Consider the following 22,798-nt stretch of genomic DNA (forward strand, 5'->3'; position numbering starts at 1 on the left):
ATGCTGGACTTACAACATGTGGACCTTACTCAATCACCCTGTGTCATATTTTGTGAATAAGATTAGTGTTGTAATCATTGTAACCTTATAATATCCCTTCCCTGAGTTTGTTCTTGCCATATCAGGGGGGTGTTTCACAAAGATTTAAGTATGACTTAGAGTCGCACTTAAATATCGAGTTGCGTACGGTATGAAAGGCTTGACCGCATTGGTCAGATCGTGTCATGAGGACGCGCACTAATGCGTATCTATCAATAAGATCGCGCGTTGCATATCATGTACGCGTCGGCATTTAAGTGCGACTTAAGTCATGCTTAAATCTTTGTGAAACACCCCCCAGATATATAAGTATGATTCACATATTGTTTATTTCATACGAAAGAGAAAAAAGCTAATATCAATCCAAATGCAAAAACATCTTTTGGCAGTGTGATTGAACTTTTAAATGGCCTCTTTCACCAGTTTACTTCAAAGTAGTGTGGATATCATATCATAAGATTTCCTTTCGTTTAACTTATCAAGGAAAACTTACATCTTAAGTTTGCATTATTTTCAATGATATGGAGCAAAATTTAATTTGAAGGTATTTTTTTGTGTGTGTGTTATGAGTTGGTACTAAAATTCCATGCATGCATTAATTACCAGTCATGATGCCATTGTAGGTTTATTCCTTTTTAGACAAAAAAATCTCAAGATTGAAATAATTAATTTTCTTTCTAATAATAATTATTTTTGGTTCATTTTCTGCTATCAATACAAATTGCATATTACTGTTATCAATTTTTAGGCTTGATGTAATAACACAAACCAGCTTTTTATTAAATAATTTGACTTATTACACTTCAGAGCGGAGTTCATGAGTTTTTGCTTTCAGGTATTCAATATGCTAAGAGTTTCATTATGTATGCATGAAAATAAATATATTTTGTCCTCATCTATATAGTTATGCTAATGTAATTGATTCTTTCATTCACTGAAAATATGATTATATTTCATTTCTTCCATTGTATCCCCCTTGCAGTTATTGTTTGCTGGTGGTGTAGGATTATACTTCAGTGCCATACGATCAGATGCTTACCAAGGGAGCATCAAAATATTCGCTGTTAAGGTACGTTCTATACCAACCAGTGTTTTAGATGATTATTCATTGCAAAGAAGCCGCAGAGCATTTTTGTTTTAACAATTTACATGTGAGCCATCTGTTCAAATCAACATTACCAATGCCTTATTAAAGATAAATATCATGGTTCAGTAACGCAAAGATTAGTGATCAGTGGTACGCTTGATTTTAACAATTAATTGTACATTATAGCCAATGCAATCAATCGTAAAAAATATGTCCTACAATCATTGCTAGGCTTTGTGATCCGGCCCTTAGAGCTCAATCAATGGTTTAAAGACACTCATTCAAACCTGCTATATGTCTATTAGGGTGACATCTTTTCCCCACCCCCTTTTCCTTGAATTTGGCCTTTTAAAAAAATGATCTTGACAGCTCTTGGATCCTTCTTACTTTTTGACTTCTCTCCCATTTTAAAATTGACTAAACCTTCTTTTTCATGTTTAAAATATTTTTTTAATGGTTCCTTATCAGTTCAAGGGTGTTGATTATATACATATCTGAATGATGCCACTTGTGTATCCTTGAGCATTTTCCACAAATTGGTGAAATTCAATATGGCTGCAAAGATATGCAAATTACCCATAACAATCATAAATTTGCCTGCACATCGGCTCTAAAATGCATGAATTGTGTGGAAGGAGTGAAATACTCTCTGAACAAAATATTTTTGAAAAAAAAAAATTCTTGATATTCAAAATGGCCGCCATATACCCCTTTATACTCTATTATGAACAATATGAATAAGAAAAATTAATTTTCGTGAAAATGAGCACTAAACCGCAAGTAATTGTGATCTATGAATGAAGTAATGTATGAAAATCATTACTAATGAGATATATCATTTATTAAGTTATGTATAGGGAAAATTTTGGTATTTCATATAGGCCTACTGAATGCAAGTCCGGCATCATTATTCACTTTATCCATGCTTTAATTTTTTTCACTTGGGATTCATGCATTCATTTTGTTTACTTAGATACACAATTCTCTTTAATACAGTGCTAAATCAACACTTTGAAACAGCAAAATCTGTAGTGTTAACTGGTGTACTTAAAGTACCACACCAGTTTTGTTTTCTTTTTAAGGGGTACTCCAGGCTGAAAACAATATGATCTGAACACACATCTGACAACAAAATACTGAAAATTCGATCAAAATCAGATACGGAGTAACAAAGTTTTAGCATTTTAAAGACTTGCATTATTTGGGTGAAATTGTTCTAGGCATGTATTCATGAATATTCAGTGAGCAACCTGATTATGTCTTATCCCCACTTGTTCTTTTGTATGCTATTGTATACAATTAGGTTTATTCAAATGTTTTACTTCATAAATTGCCAATTTTGGAGAAAAAAACAACTGATGAAGTGTATAAGATATTCATTGCTGCAACTTCTTTCATTACAAGGAAGATATATCATTTGTATAAAAAAAGAAAAAAATATGATTTCTTGTAATAACTTCAGAAAAAGGAAAGTGGGGATTTGATATCATCAGCCCATTTATGAATATTCATGATGACATGTATGTATATAACTGTTTTTGCAATATATTGCCAAATTTTAAAATTCAATTACTTTGCTTTTTTTATCAGATTTTGATGGGGAATTTTCAGCATTTTGCTGTGTGAATTTTACTCTGTTCATTTAGACATGAATACTTTTAGCCTGGTGCATCCTTTTCCACAAACCATTCTGATGTTATATTCACATTGTTAGTTCAGCACCCATGGGTGTTATTAATACACCTTTCACAATTATTTTAACACTCTTTGGTCTTATGTTCAATCTCTAGGAGGTGATTTAATACCTATCCCCTAGAGAAACCAACGAGTGTAAGTGTTGCAAATATTGGCACTGTTCCATCTTTATGATTTTTTCGGTTTTCTTTTCTTCAAAGTACCGAAGAGATGAATTACTTTGACATTTAACCAGCCAAATAAAAACTTCATTAATATGATACCATGCAAGTACAATTGTGTTTTGGAACAGGAATACATTCTAATTTGTGTTTCCTGAAAAAAAGCCAGATAGTTTAATCCTCTTTCTGCGAAGTAGACAGAATAATGCCTGGCGAATAGATTCTGGTTCTCTAATAGAATTATCCAATAAATCAAGTTATAGATTTGATGAAGCAAGGAAAGAAAAGGCTCGATTTAATGACATTATTAAGATAAATGGTCTGCTGGGAATAATTTTGTTCCCCCTAATAAGATTAATCTGACATAGATATTACCCATTTGTTACCATGGCTGAATTCGCTATCTCTCTCTATCTCTGTCATTGCAGCTCATTCTATCTCAATTTCTAATACTATTTTACCTACATTTTTCTATTTGAACCCCCAAAAGTCATATTTTATCATTCTGTTTTCTTTTTTATCTCTTTTTTGCCTATACACCCCCTCTTTTTTCTAGTGAATCTTTCATAGAGAATTACAGCTATTAACTTTGTCATTATGGAAACAGTGGTTGCAATTGGCTTTTGAGTCCTGTTACCATATGTAGTTGTCATAATGGCAAAGTTACAATAGTTAGAACTCCTTATCTTGTCTCTATCTCTCACTCTCTCTCTCTCTCATCTTTTTACCCCAAGAAGTTCTCCATACATGTATGTTTGCTCTTCAGGGAATACCTGATCTTATGATCTTATGATCTGCTGTAGATATCAACTTATTATTTGTCATCCTTCCCAATAACTTTTTTTTGTCATTTTGTTTAAATTCAATCTTAAACATCATCACAACTCTCATGACTTCCCTTTTCCAGCTCTTGCGCTCTCTTTTCAAGGATGGAGTCTTGTTCCACCCATTTTATCTTTCTTTCAATCTCTCTCCTCTCTGTTTCTTGCAGTCTCTCTTTCTCTTTCTCTCTCTGCTCATGTTTCATTTTTCCCAGTCTTTCTATCTATCAAATATCCATGTATCTGCTCTCTAAGTATAGAGTTTCTGCATTTACGTTTAAAATGAAATGATGAAGATTTATGCTCGCATTACTCGCCACAGGCAGGTCACTGTTAGACGGGGCAAAACCGGGGGTAGGAGCCACACTGTGATATATATTGATTTGTTCAGTAATATAAACAGTTCCCACTTTAGATACGTAATCTGCCGACATTGATGGCCAACTAACCCATCTAATTCTGACAAATGTCATCTAGGGCTTGTCCTCTATTGGAAAATGGAGCCTAATTGGCATGAAAATGCGATTTATTGGGTCATAATTCCATAACGACATTTGGAATGGAGGCAGGGGTTGCGTTTGATATAAAGCCAAAAGGTCATTACCGCTGTAAAGACTTCTTCAAAAGACCGATGCAACAGAACATGCATGAGTTGTGGTACTACCTACATACTTTGCCGCGTATTTTGTTGTGGGATTTGGCGGATTTAATGTGCCAACATTCAGGAGGATCTAGTTCTTGCTTCGACTTACAGGAATCAGTTTATTAATGTAAAATGTTTTCAGGATTTGATATAGATTTAGGATATTGGAAGAGTTCCATTACAGTATGACTTATACCAACTCAAAGCATGCCAGCTATTTGGATCTCGATGAGATTTGTGTATTTTGAAATGATATAAAATCAGCAAACTTTTCCATGCAAAATAATCCTAGTTGCACAGTTTTCCTTTTAAGTCCAGTTGATGAAAACTTATTCTGATTAGAATTTTGGTAATATCAATTGCTGTTTTATGGTGTAATTCTATGAAGAATAGGTTTATTCTTGCCATATGATAGGAAAGGAAAAGGACTCTTCTACCCTAAAAAGATAGAAATTACAATGAGTAAAATCAATCTTATGCAATACCTTAATCATGAAGGAAGTCGTTCACACATTTCTTGCTGTAGTGCCCCCCCCCCCCCCGCCCACACACACAGTATGTGCTTGGATCAATCAGAGGTAATGTTTTAAAACCACACATCTCATTTTGATTTTGGTTTAATGGATGGATGGATGAATGAGCAAGTGAATGTATGAATGAAAAACTGAATGTAATGTATTATATACCTGTTAAATGTCTGCTACCAGCTGTTTCATGCCCTAACTCCAGGCGATCTTCAGGCAGACTGACATTATTGACTATTTATGTGTTGTGGTGGGTGATTGTGATTGAGCAGCATTGAGCCTTTTGCACAATCATCGGCATCTACACATCTAAGGATATAAATATATATATATATTCATTTTACATTTATACATATATATTATGAATGTAGAATGAATTATTGTGAATCATTGAAAATATGTTAAGTGGTTGTTGTACTTTCACACCCCAAGAGGGGCCAATAGAATTAATAAGTCTTATTTTATCTATAAATAAAATAAATACTATAAAATAAAAAATAAATGTTGTTAGGGTTTCTTGCATAATTGACCCAGATGAGATTTTTTTTTTGCCTGATGGTTGTATGTAAATGTAGACTCCATTCATCAACATGTACAGGAACTGTCAGGAACTTTGATTTCAGTAATGGTCACCCACTAATACCTGAAATGGCCTGAAGGGTCAACAACTCATTGATGGACATCTCACTATTGACCCTCGGTCAGCATTTGGATATCAATGGGAGGCCAATTTTATTGATTATCTTTCGTCATGTATCCCAACTAGTGAGAATATTTGGAATGGGTTATACAAAACTAAATTGCAAGAGCTTTTTACTGAACTTATGTACCTAAGTTGAAGTTAACAGAGGTTGAAATTTGTAAAATGATTGGGTTAGGTCCTATTTATTCTCTTGAGGATGTAATATCTGATTTGTTTTTCATCTGTTCCAGGACCTGCACAAAGCAGTGTATCAGTATCTGGGGCCCATTGCTTGAAATGTACTATTATGGTAATTTTGCAATCCAATGATATCTTGCAGGGAATCCTTGATTTTGATTGGCTGTTGATCGGCGTAGTTACCATTGAATGGCAGAGTTACTATAGTAGTAAATTTTATCCAATGGAGCCCAGGAGATTTAGGGTTTTTGTATCACCCATGTATGAAGAAACTGGAAAATAATTAGTGCACTCCCTCATAAATCTAGATTTATTGTCAGCAAAGGAAGTGTTCTTTTATAGGAAAATAATTCAAAGCAATTTATTTTTATTTTCTCTTCAAAAGTAAGTTCAGCAGGGAAAACTTTTTGTGTAGCAGAAACGTCATCAAAAGGAAACTTTTGATTTATTTGAATTTGCAAAGGAATTGCCTCAAGGCATATTATCTGACATATATGAGACAAAGTCGTTTATAGATAAACAATAAAAAATTATATTGTCCCACTTAACCAGAAAACAGCTTCAAGGTTGATCTACCTTCACACATTAAATATCATAAACACACTGAAGAGTTAAAACAATTCTTCCATAAACCTTAAGTCACACTTTCACGGTATGAAGTTGATCCAGACCCTGTATTTAATTTAAAGGAGTATTATTTAAGTTGACAGCAATGAAGCCGAAAGAAAGAGAATAAACTAAGCCTCAACCAGGGGCCTCCTCCATTCCAGCGATCATAAAGACACCGTCTATGACAGCTTCTTGCATAATTCAAACACCGGGAGAGCACCCCCTCGTGAAATTCAATTTCAGAGTGTTGCTAACCGGCAACCGCTGAGCTCGGCCTAGACCCCAAATGGCCATAATTGGCGCCAAGGATCGAGAGTCAAATAGTGCGTGTCATTACCGTGGTGATGTGTCTTAATGAGGCGACGTGTTTGCTTGGCATTTTGCTCAATTCGGGGAGGTGTGAGTTTGTGTATGGTGATGGGGGATCGGGAACGTCATATACAGATGCGCCCCATTGGGTTATGTATTATTTCATGTTAAAATGGCATTTAGAGAGCATGAGTTCATATCATAATAATAATAATAATAGGCATTTATATAGCGCCATCTATCTAGAAATATTCTATTCCGAGGCGCACAAGAAAAGAAAGGATGAGAAAGTTTGGATGAGTGTCAAAGTGCCAATAACTAATACTGTTAGAAAAGATAAGATTTCAGTTTGGATTTAAAGGTCTCCAGTGATTGTATAATTCTTAAATTTAATGGCAAATTATTCCAGAGAGAAGGTGCTGAGGCAGAGAAAGCTCGTGCACCATATGCTACACGTGTCTTGGGAGTCTTAAGAAGTTGCTGGTGTGATGATCTCAGGCTTCTAGCTGGTGCATAAGGCATGACAAGGTCTTGTAGATATTTTGGTGCCAAACCATTAAACACTTTCCAAGTGAGAAGAAGTATTTTAAATTCTATATGCTTCCGGATTGGCAACCAATGTAACTTTTGGAGAATTGGTGAGATGTGTTGATATTTTGATGTACCAGTTAAAACCCTGGCAGCTGTATTCTTAGCATACTGAAGTTCATCAACTTTGCGTGAGGTTATATTAAAAAGAAGAGCATTTCCAACATCTAATCGAGATAGTACAAATGAGTGTATAAGCATAGCAGCAGACTTATGGTCAAGGAATTTCCTCATGCTGTTAACATTGTGAATATTATAGTATACTTATTGACATATTTTCTTTACTTGTGCATCCATAGACATATGTTCGTCAAATACGACACCGAGATTTCGAACTGATGACAAGGCTTTAATCATGTTTTGGGTTTTGATGAAATGAATTTGTCTATCAGCCATTTATTAACAATGCAGTACAAACTACCTCGTACAGATGAGCACAATTGAATAATGTATCATTTCATGTTAAAAGGGCTTTTTGAGAGCATGAGTTGATGTCGCATTTCTTTTAAAAGTATAAAAGAAATAAATTTGTCTATCAATCAAATGTATATTATTAAAGCAATAAGAATTACCTCATACAAAAAAAATCAAATACGCACCATTGAATAATGTATCATTTCATGTTAAAAGGGCATTTTGGGAGCTTGAGTTGATGTCATTTTATTTTTAGTGTGACTAAAGAAATAACTTTGTCTATCAATATTTATTATCAAGGCATTAAGAAGTTCTACCTCATATAGATGTGCACCATTGCATTATTTATCATTTCCTATTAAAATAGTGTTTTTGGACCATGAGTCGTTATCACTTTTTAGGAGTTTGGTTGAAATAGAAACTGGAGATAAAGGCGATTCCGTGTATTTTTTTAAAGATGAATTTGTTGCTTTTGAATAAATTGAGTAAATTTAGACATCAGGGGCCCTTTGCATGAAACTTTTTACGTGAGAAAACTCAGGTTGTTTTTCCAGAGTTTTTGCCCTGTGTTAAAGTCAATGGCAGAAATCAGACTAACCTTAGTTTTTAGTTTTTACCAGAGTTTTCTCAGGTAAAAAGTTTTATGCAACAGGCGGCAGAAGTTTTCTTCTACACATTTGATACCAATCTCTTTAATTATATTTTAAGCGTAAATGTGATATCATCCTTCCTTTTCATCAGCATTTGGAAATGAAATCAATATATTTTTGGCTCTGTATGGTCATCAATCACTTCTTGTTATAAATTAGAACTTTTGCAATATTGATCAATTAACTTGGCTATCTAGAATATTGGTGTAATTGGAAAGCTGTTTAAGATTTTAAGCATATGTTGTTAAAGCCTATCACTCAACTATTGTTTAAACTTGATTTAAGATTTTAAACTTTGTTCAAATTTTAAAACAAGTTGTTTAAAGTTTAAACAATTAATTGTTGGAGTGACAGGCACAAGCAACATGCTGAAAGTTTTAAAGTGTATGTTATCCAAAGGCCAGGAAAGCCAGGGTGAGGAGGGAAGCGGGCTTGGGGTGGGGGAGGTAGATAACTTTTAAGGTGATGCATAGGAATTACCAGTTGTTGAATTGGCTTACACTGTATAAAAAATGCTGTTTGAAATTTCAAGTGCCTTGTTTAAGCATTTTCATTTCATTTATTTCATTTCATTTATTGGTTTTTGCAACATTTTTCATAACAAAATTCTGGACACGAAAATACATATCTGAGACTTGACATCAAAATAATGAACAATAGTTTTGTATATAAATCCTCAAACATATCTTACATAAATGAAAATCATTAAGTGGTATTTCCTGTTACAATAAATAGAATAGTTGCAAGGGTCGTCACAAAAGCAAAGCTTGAAAACGTAACAACCCTGGAAAATAGCCAAAATAATTAATGTCTACTGTCATTAAACGTGCAGGTGCAAGAGGGACTGGGAGGGGGGGAGGGAGGGAGATGCTTGGTCCTTCGCATGGAATTTTAGAATATAACACGTTTTGTTGTTCGATTTTTAATTTATACATGTTCTAGATAAAATTCAATGTATAATTAAAATAATAACAATGGTAATGATTTTCTTTTTTTTTCAATTTGTTAGGTATTGGTTTAATTGCAATTCTTTTATAGTTCGTTTAAAGGAATAAAATGATCTTGTCAGCTTGAGTGAATCTGGCAATGCATTCCAAATATCAGGTCCATGATGTCTTAGTGTTTTATGTGCAAATAGTGTCCTGGGATTGTTTAAGTGAATATTATTGCATGTTCTTGTTGGATATGAGTGTAAATTGTTATTATATGAAAATAAATCCGTGAATACTGGAGGAAGCATGTCGTAATTATATCTATACATAAACAGTGCTATTTGTAAAGTATTAATATCATTTATCTTAAATATTTTCAGACGATAAAAAAGAGGATCTGTATGTGAAAGATAGGCAGAATTTGAACAAATTCTAACCGCTTTCTTTTGCAATAAAAGTATATGATTAAGCCTTGTCTTGCAGCTATTCCCCCAAATGAGGTTACAGTAGTGAATATATGGTAAAATCAATGTATTATATATCATAACAAGAGATTTCTCTGGTAAGATTTTTTTTTAGTCTACAAAGTATTCCAATTCCTTTAGCTACAGAGGAAGACACGTTGCTTATGTGTGGAGTCCATGATAAATGCTTGTCTATTGTGATACCAAGGAATTTTACGTATTCTTTTTTTATCTAAAGGCACATTATCAATTTTAATATCTTGTGTAAAATTTTCATTTCTGTGAGATGATTGAAAATGCATAATATGAGTTTTACTTATGTTAAGAGATAACTTATTACATTTAAACCATGATGAACTTTATTTAATTCTAAATTCATTATATTTATTAATTCTGGTAAGTCCTTGTGAGATAACAAAATATTAGTATCATCAGCGAATAAGATGAAAGAAAGAATGGAAGCTGAATTTACTATATCATTAATGTATACTAAAAATAACAAAGGTCCCAGGTCACTCTAACAAATATTGCTTAAGGTTTTAATGAAGTAGTTTTAAAAAATTTAAACAATTTCAAACGGGTTTATATTTCTTTAAACATTTAAACAACTTGTTAAGATGACGGGCATAAACAAACTGTTTATACTGTATATTAGAGTCCAAAGTTTTCTGCAATATGAAAAACAGATACCGGTATTTTTCAGATAATTCATGCATAGACTTCACAGAAAACACAGTTTTCAGGCAAAGAAAACAATTACAAATTTGCAATGTTACAGCGTAAAGCATGAAAACTCAAAGCAGAACTGTTCATAAGTGAAAAATCTGAGCATGAAACTTGTCAACAGTGTTTAGCATGTGCTTTATCTGCATGGGAACTTAGGTTTTTCTTGGATTTTTCCTATTTACAATTAGTTTGTCATATTTGTTTTGTACATTTCACCGAAGAACATGTAATGTAAATGTTTAGAAAACCGAAGAATATGGAATTGGCAGGAAAACAAGGTCTTTTTCTTTTTTTCAATGCCCATATTTCATAAGTTGAGTATTTAATTCATGTATATGTGAAGCGCATAGTGACCTTGTGTATTATGCACTATAGAAATGTAATTTTTATTTTTTTCATTTCTTAGTTGTGCCTTTTGTTCAATTTTTCCCTCGCTCATATTCTGTTCTAATTTAATTGAGAGGTCTGATAACCCCACTGTAGATATTACACAGTCCCTTTCCTGTGGATATATTCTAAAGCCTTTCATTATGGTCCTGAAAAGCTCATAATCCTTCTAAAAGGTCCATAAAATCTATTTAAAGGCTTTACAGCAGGTATCGTCTTTCATTTACATTTCTCCTTATTTCTCCTTCACTCTGTTGATCAGCATTATGAAGGCTATTTGCAAAAAAAGGACAAAATATACAATCTTTTTTATACTATTCAGCTTTTTGTAAAACTGGCTGTAATGAATATCTTTTTCCCCCTCTATATTAAGTCTATGCCTCATAAGAGATTTATTCACATGAATCCAAGGAAAACTGGGGCAAAATGTAATAACTTTTATTTAAACAAAAATGGCAGACTTTTTCCCCCTCTTTCTTTTTTATACTTTCTGCAAATGCCACTGCATTGTCTTGCCTCTTGTTCCATAACTGCTCCATAACATGAACTTTTTGTCAAAATGCTACATTTATTATTTTCTTGATTTTTACTTATTTTGGGGAACTCAGAATGTTAAGTGTGAATCGATAATATAATCCAAATCAAATATTGAACAGTTTTATTTGAAAATAAGAAATAAACTTTGAAGTAGTGTGAGACTTGAATTCAGCCGTGAACGGGTTCCCTTGTGTAATTTGTGAAGTGTGATGTATCACATGCAGCTTTCCCAGACCCACGGGGAATTAAACATGGTGAAGTGTGGCATAGAAAATATGTTAAAAGGCCTGGAAAATTGGGTCAATTCAAATATGATTTAGGGAAAGCATAAACAAGGTCTTTGAAGAAATATATGGGCTAATCAAATGCCTTTGAGAAAATGTTCAAAGTATTCAAGGAATTGTTTGGGATTGTCAGTGGCGGTTTGAATGAAATGGGAGAGTAGCTTGAAAAGTGATATGTTATATACTTGTGGAAAGAAATGAAAGTAACCGTACAAGGCAATATTTGTTAGTTCATAAACTAATGAAACTTCTTTATTGCATCGCAAAGGGGATGATCGTTTTTTTTAATGTCCATCCTGGGGGTGTTTCATAAAATGTGAAGATTGATTATATTTGCAGATAAGAATGATTGAGAGATTTACAATGCAATCTGTCGAATTATAGCATTAATCAGTGAAAAATGATGAAGAGATAAACTTATTAATACAAAAATGATTAATGATTGCAAGAAACATGATCCAGTAGCTGCATTGGCACTTCTGTATAACTGAAAATGTTCGATCACTTATAAATATTTTCCCATGTTTGTACTTTTCATGTTATCATACTATATTCCAGTCATGGCCTTCAAATGTTACTTTCTATAAAGATACTATGATGGAAAAAAGGACTTAATAGTCATTTTTGCCATGTTTGCTAATATAAAAAGTAAATATGTAAAGTGTGATCTCCTGATTCTCTGTAACTTAATTAATACATGACAACGCTACCATATTGTAATTGAATAATGATTGAATAACTTTAATGGTCCATAATTTTTTTTTCACTGGTTAACACGTGTGTAGAATCAATGTACAATGTATATACACAGAACAAAACAAAAAATAGTGATAACATGTCAACGAAAGGAATTTGTTTTGACTCAGGTATACAAGATTCACATAAAAAATATTTACAATACACAATTATTTGAAGTAGTAAAAGTCCAAGTTTAGGTCTAGTTTAAGAGTTATTCATATTTTGAAATAATATTTTGGTTAGATAGTTATTAGCAAAAGATTAGTAAAGGATCTCGCTATGTGTAAGAAATATTTGCTTCAGTTATACTCCCATAGCTGTAATTATGTTGTGTCCTTGGCATGAACTCACCAATGTGTTTTTTTATGTGTGTCACGAGACCGAACTCATTAAACATAGATTATCTGTTTAGTGTGATATATGACCAAGCTTTTCCTCGTGTGCATCCAGTGGTGCCAATGATTGCTTGGTTTTATAGTTAGTCTGGGTGTCATTAGCTTCTCGCTATTTTGCAATCGTATGATGACCTTGCTTTAACACATTCAGTGCCAACAAAACTAGCCAGTTAGATTTGACTAGATTATCAGAACACCATTCTTTTCAATTTTGACACTTCTTGTTGACAAGAATTTCTTGTAAGCTGCATTTTTTTCTGATCGCATTTAATCTGGGGGTGTTTCATAAAGCTGTTTGTAAGTGAAGAGAAACTTTAAGAACGACTGGTAATCCTTTCTTATGCGCTAAATAATCACCAATGAACATTCAATGGTGAATATCTTTTAACACAAGAAAGGATCACCAGTCTTTCTAAAAGTAACTCTTCACTTCCAAATAGCTTTATGACATGGCCCCCATAATTTTTGTTTCGCCCACCAGAGGTGAAGGCGAGACTTAGGGATCCAAATGTTGTCCGGCGTCCGTCCGTCACAAACCTGTAATGACACGACTCCACAACTGTAAATTGCTTTTCAACAAAACTTAGTTGGTAGATGTACTTAGGCGACCTGCATGTTATGCTGCAGTCGGAGGTCACATGGTAAGGTCAAAGGTCATTTTCAGGTCAACATTAAAGTTTACGTGCAAGGCTCTTATGACAAGTGTTATTCCATCCCAGTCATTTCACAATGAAGTTTCGATATAATTCTCTTGCGTGACCTCGCAAATTACGATATTTCTGGTTATTTTCATGAGTGGGCGAGACACAAAATTGCTTTTGCCTTGTTGGTAAGGTGCACTATTCTGATTGCATTTGATCCAAACTAGTAAAGGATGAATTCAAGAAAAGGCTAATAATCAAACCTAAGAAAGGGGTAATCAAGCCTCTACTTTCTCCCCAATGGCTTGTGATGCTTGCCAGATGATATCTCTTAGAAACTACTAGTATCAAATTCTTGTTGTAGGCAAACACCTGTTGGTGTGAGTGGCTTTGTTTCTCAGAAAGTGACCCGAGTAGTATCTGGAATATCAGATAGCCAGCATCATTGACAAGTAATGGCGCAATCACGTTTTCCCTATGCCGGTCGCACGGCAAGTAAAAAACAGCCATTTTAACATTTTTTTGTCATATATGTGGTTTGAATAAAAATGAATAAAATGACTGTTTTTTTACTGGCCTTTAGGCTGCCATAGGGGAAATGTGACTGCAGTAAAGGAGTAGAGAGACTCTGAATGGACATTCATTGATTTTCATCTCTTATTTTAATCATTATTTCTTTCTTTAATATTCATTGAATCATAGCTCTAAACAAATTACCCATCCTCCAGCGACATTCATGTGTGCTACAAGTCTTTTTGATAATAATAATGATATCATGCAACATTTATATAGTGCTCCATAGTGAATGTTTCTAAGCGCTGAATACTAATACCCCTGCTTTAGTACGGAGACCCTAATTGGACACATCGAGCATTCAAGGAACTTCTTCCTACCGGGTACCCATTTACTACAGCTGGGTGTAGAGAATGGCAAATGTAGATAAACGCCTTGCCAAAGAATGCGAGCCCTGTGCGTGGTGGGATTCAAACCCTGGACCTTGTGTTTCAAAGTCCAGAGACTTATCTTCAATTCCTGTATATTACTGTATTGATCTTCTGGTCTCAAAGTCATGTATACTGTGTGTAGTTCCCAATAAAGAATGCTAGACTCTCTTGCATAATTAATTGGAGTTATCACAATCTAAGTGATTACGAAACCTTCCAGTATGGACCAATTCCAAGATTTCATCATTCATTTCTAATGTTAATACTGATAATTACATACAAGATTTATATAGTGCATTTTACATCTTCATTAGATACTTGATATGAAAAAGAAAAACAAAATCCCTTTCAAAGTTTTTCCTTCTTCCACATTTGAATTTCACTTCCTGAATTTAACTTTACCTCTGAAGACTGAAATCTAAACCAATCTTCCCTCTTCTTTTTCTTTACCATCCTATTCATCACACCCCACCCCCTCCCTCCCTCCAACACACCACCGATCATGTTCGGGTGTGAGTTAGAACCTGTTGATACAATGCTGTAGTCGCTCGGAAAGCTGACCCCCGTTGCACCGTGATATAATGTAGCCGAGCAGCCGGAGGGAACGGTAACATTAGCTTGATTGGTTGCGCGGCTGCATTCACATGCATCACAAGCAAGCAGAAAGAACATTATGAATATGATGTGGTAACATATGCCGCTCCTGAAAGAGCAATTATGTTTTCTCTCATTGAATTGGAGTATAATTGACCCATTTCGTGTGTTGGTTTAGTGGAAAGGTAATAAGGTTTGCATATGGAGCACGAAATTGGACTCAGATTTTGCTTTGATTTTCATCATATCATGAAAGCATGAAAACAAGGGATGTTCACATGAAGGATTTAAAATGATTGTTGAAAATGTGAACTACCACTAGCATTATCCTTCAAGTATGAATACAAGCGATGTTCACATGGTGAGTTTAAAGTCTTCTTGAAAATGTGAACCACCACTATAGCATTATCATAAAGCAATGAATACAACTTACAAGGGATGTTCGCATGATGGTTTTAAAATGCATGTTGAAAATGCGAACCTCCCTTAGGAGCAGGAACTCCATGGAATATTCTTGCATTACAGTGAATTCATAGCGTATGAGCTTTCTTATTTTGCCTTGTTGGAAAGATGATATTGTAGAGCCTCTCGTGCAATTACTCCTCTCATACATGTACGTGTCCTTGATTTGAACTTGTCTAGGTCACTGTCCTGTAATGCACTCATGGTGTCATCCAGAAATGAACTACTGGTATTGTCCTGTGCCTGTTGGTGTTAATTTGCTGTAATTTGACACTGTTTATAGGATTTTACAAGTATTTTGTTTATTTTCTTGTTGGCAAATAACATGCTAGCTTTCGAAGTTTGCTTGTCCCTATATTGCCATTCATGCACACAGAAAAGGAAAAATACTTTTAAATAATAATGTTGTATGTATGGACAGGGAAATCCATAGTGGCAATCTATTGCTATTGTGGAGTGTGCAGCGTTGTGGCCCAGTGGATTACCCACTGGACTTTGAAACAGAGGGTCGTGGGTTCAAATCCAGTTATGATGTAATTTCCTTCGGCAAGAAATGTATCCACATTGTGCTGCACTCGACCCACGTGAGATAAATGGTACCCAGTAGGATTTATTCCTTGGACGCTTTAGCGCCTATTGATATGGCGGCTCAGCTACAGCTGGGGTAATAATAAAGTATTAAAGTAATTAAACAAGTTGAGTATATAAGTAACAACTATAAATGGACAAATCACATAAAATCACATAATTAGTGTTATTCAATTTAACACACTTTTTTTCAAAACATTACACAATGTTAATGTCACAAATTCGCAAGCACATGATTGCAAATGGGGTTGATGCCAGAATGCAACTCTGTCAATACTTTCAATTTCTCACAAATTGTTTCTAGGTTTCAACTCACAATTTTACTACAATGTTATGAACTTGTTTGGGATGATAAATGATAATAGAATTCCAATCTTCAAATTCAGAGATCTCTTATCTATGTAGGATTGGGATATCTACATATATATTGATTCAGATTTACTTGACAATAGGGTCTAGTATAATGTTTTCTTTTATCATAATGCTCTTCTTAGGCTTATCTTACTCTTTGAAAATGTAGGATTTACTTTGTTATGCGGAGTTGAATATATTATTAAAGTAGATGTGTAGTATAAATACTCTTACTTTTTTTACATTATTGTAATGCTTGATTCCAAGTGTGTTTGATGCATAGGGGCTATTCATTAACTGTGAACACTGATTCCAGAAACTGTTTTTATGAAGGTGTTATTTCAGTTATATTTTTATATCAAATTAAAAAAGTTAAAGGACAGTGAAAACAAAGCAATGATACATTTTCATTATTTACGCTCAGCCAAGTCTGTTTTGATAAGGAAACTTGAACAGATCCTACAGCATTTCTCTTATTTCATTAGAATTTATCAACCCTTTGACTACTCAATTCTGGGATTTGTATCGGGACCACTTAGTTCCAGTAGGCTTTGGGCATGAATGTCAGCTTGAACCAAGTTTTGAGTTATAAAATCTCGGTAGAATGCGGACCAGATGTTGGTGTCCGTGACGGATGGTTCAGTCCTTGTTTGACCAATCAATTGCTCCACCATGTGTCTAGCCAAATGTCATTCAGTCCGAGCATTGACCCGGCTAATCTCATTGCTCAACTGACATTTGGAAGCTGATTGCACTAATGTCTTCATGCAAGGCTATTTGTGGGCGCTGGAAGATATTTGGAGGACTTTTAAAACTGGTTCAGACACAGAAATTTTTACGCCTTAAAGTAGACACACGTTGAAAATAAGCTCGGTTAAATTGAGTATAGATTGACAGGAAATGGTATGCAGAAGGAATTTGATTTACAAAATGCTTTAAACCCAAGTTAGGTTCGTGAAATCAGCTGTAGAAAGGATTTTGGGATGCATTGTTGCAGCTGCATTGACATCACAGGAAGTAGGCAGTTTTGAATAGTTATTTTTAAGAACTCTTGAAACGTTAGACCCTTAAGCCGAGGATACAATGAGCTAATAAAAAGATCAGTTATTTTTTTGTAAGAAAAAATTCTTTTGTTATCAAAATATACAAACTGTGCGCGAGTACCTGCTGGGCACGATGTCACCTGCAAGCGAGTTGTAATTTGTTTAAATTTTATTTTGGCTGCCTTGATTCTAAGTAAGTTTTGAGACTATGCTTCTCTTTTGTCATATTCTGTCAGAGAAAATTAGTTTGCTAACTTGTTTATGGGGGCTTAAAAGATTTGATTTGGTATATTGAATTCATGTTCTGGAAATTAACTTTAATGCTGATTAAAAAAAAGGCTTTCAAATTCAATTAAGCGCACTTACACATGAAATCCGCATAGTTTAAATTATTTTGTTTAAATTCAGTCCAACAAGTCCACCCCTGAACAGTAATACTGTAATACTGTTCTCCATTGCTAGATATGACAATACTTTGCTCTGAACCATAAATATTGCTCTGTTGTTTACAAAAGGGTTTACCAAAGGGCATAGATACGAGAAAGATCTTTTGGCGAGAGTACGACTGGAGTTCAAACCCTAATGTAATTAATCAGATAGAATGATTGGCAAAACCTAATTAAGTAAAGAGACGCATCAAAGGTAAGGGGTCAAGATTTGTGATGAAAGGCGGTATACTTTAAAGGCAATTAGCTCAGAAGGGTGAACGTGAAATCGGTAAGATGGGACTATAGGAAGAAAATGTGGATGTGGGATTTCGGATGGGATTAAGCAATTATCTCCTCAAAATGTGAACTAAGTTTGATGAGATTAATCAGAGCAGATATTGTAACTGACAGGATCAGATTTCAAATGTGCCAACATGTTGACTGTAGGTTTAAAGGAATGCTGATATTTGTAAGATTGACGATGATCTGGAATAGAATTAAATGGTTTTATCCTTAAAATGTGATATTCCTGCCTTATGAGGTGGCTGCATAAAAAAAAGTAATGATATATTACGTGAATATGTATTGTTGATTATATTTAATGCAGTCATTAGCAAACTTCTGTCTGCCCCCCCCCCCCCCCCCCATGGTTGAAATGAGTTATAGGACCAAGGTTGGTATCATGCAAAGATCTATTTCATAAAGACTTGTTATGATAACAAATGCACAATAGGATGGCAGTACTTTATTGGAAAATTGTTATTATATCAAGTTCTGTGAAACAGGCCCATAAAATCGCTCGTCATCTAAGCAAGATATGAAAGCATTTTCCCTCTTTTTATGGAGGCAGAGCCAGTGATTGATTAGTCAACTACTTATTGAAATTAATTGCAAATACAATGACATAAAGTTCATGAGCTGTAGAAAGGTGTGAGATCAGCGAGTTGGAGTGGGATTTTGATGGGATTAAAATGTTATCTTCTTAAGATGTAGAAGAAGTGATGCAATATGACGGCTATCTTAATTCAGTGATGACCTATCAGCCAATTTGGTTAATTGACTTCAGTATGTTGTAGCTCTTATCTTTAATTTGTTATTATAACAAATTCTATGAAATTGACCCCAAATTGTACACTTTTAAAACTGAGGTGTTAAAACTGACAGCTGGAGGTGTTAAAATAACACCCTAGAGATTGAACATAACACCAAAGAGTGTTAAAGTAACAACTAAATGTGCTGTAATAGCACCCATAGATGTTGAACACACATCTGGAGTAAAATGACTGGGGGTGTTTCATGAAGCTGTTTGTAAGTTGAGAGTGACTTTAAGAACGACTGGTTATTTTTGTGTATGTGCTAAACCAATGCCAATCATTTTGGTGTGGTCCTCTTGGTCATGACCAATCAACATACTTTGATAAGCTTAAATTCTGGATGTTGGTGAATTTTAACTTAGATTATCGGGAAGTACATTATTTTTTCTTTGCTTTTTATTGTTCTTTTCCTCATTATGTTGGATTTGGAATTTTCTTCCAAAAATATTCATCACTATTCTTGTTGTCATTGTCAACAGAAGTTTAACCTTTTTTTATTAGTTTAAAATGATATTTTATTCAGTTTTATTGTGTATTTGACTGGATATTTTTTATGACTTGATTTGATATGACATCGAATGCAAGCAATATCTTTTGTCGGTTGCCTCGTATCAATTTTTGAGAAAATCATTTTTTTCCCCTTGACATTGCCTGTACCAACTACACTGGGGTATGTGCATTGACTAACAGAAAGTGCAGTTCAATTTCACCCTGCGCTGCTTTTATTATGCTGAAACAAGATAAATGAATGTCCCAGATGTGAGTTAATACTCAGGTTTAGAGTTAGAGTTTGATTAATGGACCAGTCGCTGTCTCCATTTTGCTTGATAAATGCTCCCCACATAGGGACTAATTAAGGTACGTGTGTTTGATCAAGCCACGGGAGTACGTGTGGAAAAATTGACATTTCGTAATTATGGCCAAGTGTTAATGCAATCATCGTCTGATGAGGAAAGCCGCGCAGCGTGCATTTCACAAGGCATGCATGACCTGAGGAATACCTGGGTTTTGCACTGTCTGCGAGCCGTGATGAATGCGAGGTTTGATTTGGACTGAAAAGCAATTACTTTTGTCCCGTCTTGTCTCTAAGTAACCCCTGAAGTTTGCCCATTTGGGTTAGTCAATTGAGCATGGCTGGGCCACGGTGTACAGATAGTAAGTCAATTCGTCAGGCATCTGGAAAAGGCAAACCGATCATTTGTTATCATTCAGATGAATTCTCAAAATTGAACAGGCCGATCATTCCTAATCAGACCTTTACAGAAGAGAGTGGTTGGCTATGTGAGAGAGAGTGACAATCGGTATCCGCAAGGACTTCTCAGTGAATTGAATACATGCAACAAATTTTGGTGTAATCCGGTGTAGATAGAGCACCACACAGTAATTTTACTCCGGTATTAGATTAGGAGTGTTAGTCTAACACCCATTGGTATTATTACAACACCTTTTGATTGTTACATTAACATCTCTTTGGTGTTATGTTCAATCTCTTGGGTGTAATTTTTCTACCTTTGGTGTGGTCCTCTTTGGACACCCAACTGGTATCAGTTTTAACACCCAAGTTTTATAGTGCATTGAAGCTGCAAAACTGCTTAGAATTGTGATTGATTCTTATCATTTCATACAGTTTATTTGATTTTTGGTGCTTTTTTCCTCTAACAGCCTCTATTTTGCAAGAAAGTAATAATTATAAAAAAAAATGTCAACATTTTTAAGTAAAACATCTACTGGTCTGTCAATTTTGTTTTGAATGATAAAGTGCAAACTTTTGACAATCGATGAAAAAGATACAAATTTCCATCATAAGCAATCAATACATCTTATATGTATTAAAATACAGTATATGTTTATTGGTATGCTCTTTGAATCACTTGAAAAATGGAGTAGTAAACAGAATCCAGTTATTTATTTACTCATTGAGATGTATTTATTTTCTGTTGCAGGCTGGATTTTTCACCTTATCGGTTATCTGCCTCTTTGTGAACACCATAGCCAGTGCCTTCTGTGGCATTCAGGGGAATGTCATCAAAACCATGCTTGATTCCGACTCTGCCTGCAAGATCATAGACAATGGATGCCAGTGCACCAGATCTTCTGACGACGGCTTCGGGCGCGTCTACATGTACCTTGATGTCTTAGACTGTTCCAGCTTCCTCCTCAACCTCCAGACCTATCTCTACATACAGTGCGCCCTCAACGCGATAGGCGGAGCCGCCTCCTTCATGGTGGTCATTCTCCTGTGGCGGAGCCGCTACATGGACTTCCACTCCGGCCTGCGCTTCTACTCCTACAGCGCCGCCATCCCCAACCGCCCGTGGTCGGACCCGAGCACGCCCCCGTACATGTCACACGTCAACGCCAACGGAAACGCCAATCATCAAACAGTAGACTGCACCTTCACTTTCGAGCAACAGAGGTGACATAGGGCTGCGGTAGATAGTTTGCCATTCCAACGTGTCTTCTGTATGGGTACCGTGGTCAACATGGCCAATTTCTTAAGAGGTCAGATGTCAAATGACGTCATCCACGAGACTTGGTCCTTGTTTTTCAAGCTTGCACACAAGGTTACATTCTTTCTCTGCGATGTAACCAATCCACTTTTACCAGACCAAGTGCAATTTGAGAATTTGACATTGCAGTTATTTTCAATGTACTATTTTCCAGGGTGATGCTAGAATGTAAACTTTGATTTTTCATTTATCATTTTTCAGGGAGCACTTTTTTGTCAGTGGAACAATATATTCCAAATACTTTCTTTTTCAGAGTTTATCATTTTAATTCTACATAATATAACTATACACTATTGTATAATTATCAAATTACCTTAAACTTTGAGTTGAGTATAACTTAGGTATAACTTAATCTATACTAAAATGAGTAATATTATGGATAACATTATTGGTTTTATATAATTATGGTTTATGCAAATTATTTCATTTTCTCATATAAATACAAATATGAAGATAGGCTGCTTTGGGATGTTTGTATCTATTGGCCTGCAATTACGGTATGATGTGTGAATATATTATTCTTTTTTATTGACTGAAGTTTCATTGTCAAACATAAAGTTATATGATTATACTGAAACTGGATGTATATTTGTAGTAATATTATGCAATAATCTATTGTTTGAAGATTTTGTTATATTCTGTGTGTATTTTGGCTGTCATATTTATGTTTAATTCTGCTCAATGTTGAGTTCATATTCAGCTCTCTATCCAAACTTCTACATTTCTAAAAATGATATAAGCCTAGTTCACATAATTGAGACATTAATTGCCATAATTTTGCTTATATCTGTTCCATTATAAAGATAAGAAAACATAATCAAATAATAGATCAAAAGCAAACTGGAAAGTTTTATTCAACAAAGAACAACTTTTCTCTTGCATGTTATAAATGCCTTGTAGCAAACAATGTGTTTCTAGAAAGCTCACAGGTTTTTGAAGTCAAATTAAAGTTAAAGGGTACTCCAGGCTGACAATACATATATCTAAATAAAGTAAAATTCACAGAGTAAAACGCTAAAAATTCATTAAATTCTAAAAACAAATAATGAAATTATTGAAGATAAATTATTTATGCATGATTATTGCATAATTTAATACATGTATGTATGGTATGTCGATATGTCCTTTTTTTAAAAATAAGTTACAACAATCTTACACATTAAATTATTTGTCAATCAATTTTTGACATTCATGGATAATGAAATTAAAAGGGAATACGATTTCATCAGTTTGCTCATTCAATATTCATGAAGACATGCA

The 22,798-nt window shown here is 34.5% G+C and overlaps 1 protein-coding gene across 1 annotated transcript; it reads left to right on the forward strand.

Annotated features, from left to right (window-relative positions):
• Positions 1–986: 986 nt before the first annotated feature.
• Positions 987–22,556, forward strand: LOC121411440 (sarcospan-like). Its single transcript, XM_041604177.1, has 2 exons — positions 987–1,108; positions 20,972–22,556. Exon 2 carries the CDS (start codon positions 21,062–21,064, stop codon positions 21,446–21,448), a length of 387 nt encoding a protein of 128 aa, XP_041460111.1. The 5' UTR covers positions 987–1,108; positions 20,972–21,061; the 3' UTR covers positions 21,449–22,556.
• Positions 22,557–22,798: the final 242 nt, after the last annotated feature.

This window comes from Lytechinus variegatus, chromosome 3 (genome assembly GCF_018143015.1).
Source record: "Lytechinus variegatus isolate NC3 chromosome 3, Lvar_3.0, whole genome shotgun sequence".
In the NCBI taxonomy this organism is placed as follows: Eukaryota; Metazoa; Echinodermata; class Echinoidea; order Temnopleuroida; family Toxopneustidae; genus Lytechinus; species Lytechinus variegatus.

Bases quoted from the DNA above. Each gene is read 5' to 3' on its own strand.
- LOC121411440 (XM_041604177.1), top strand. From the start codon at position 21,062: ATGCTTGATTCCGACTCTGCCTGCAAGATCATAGACAATGGATGCCAG.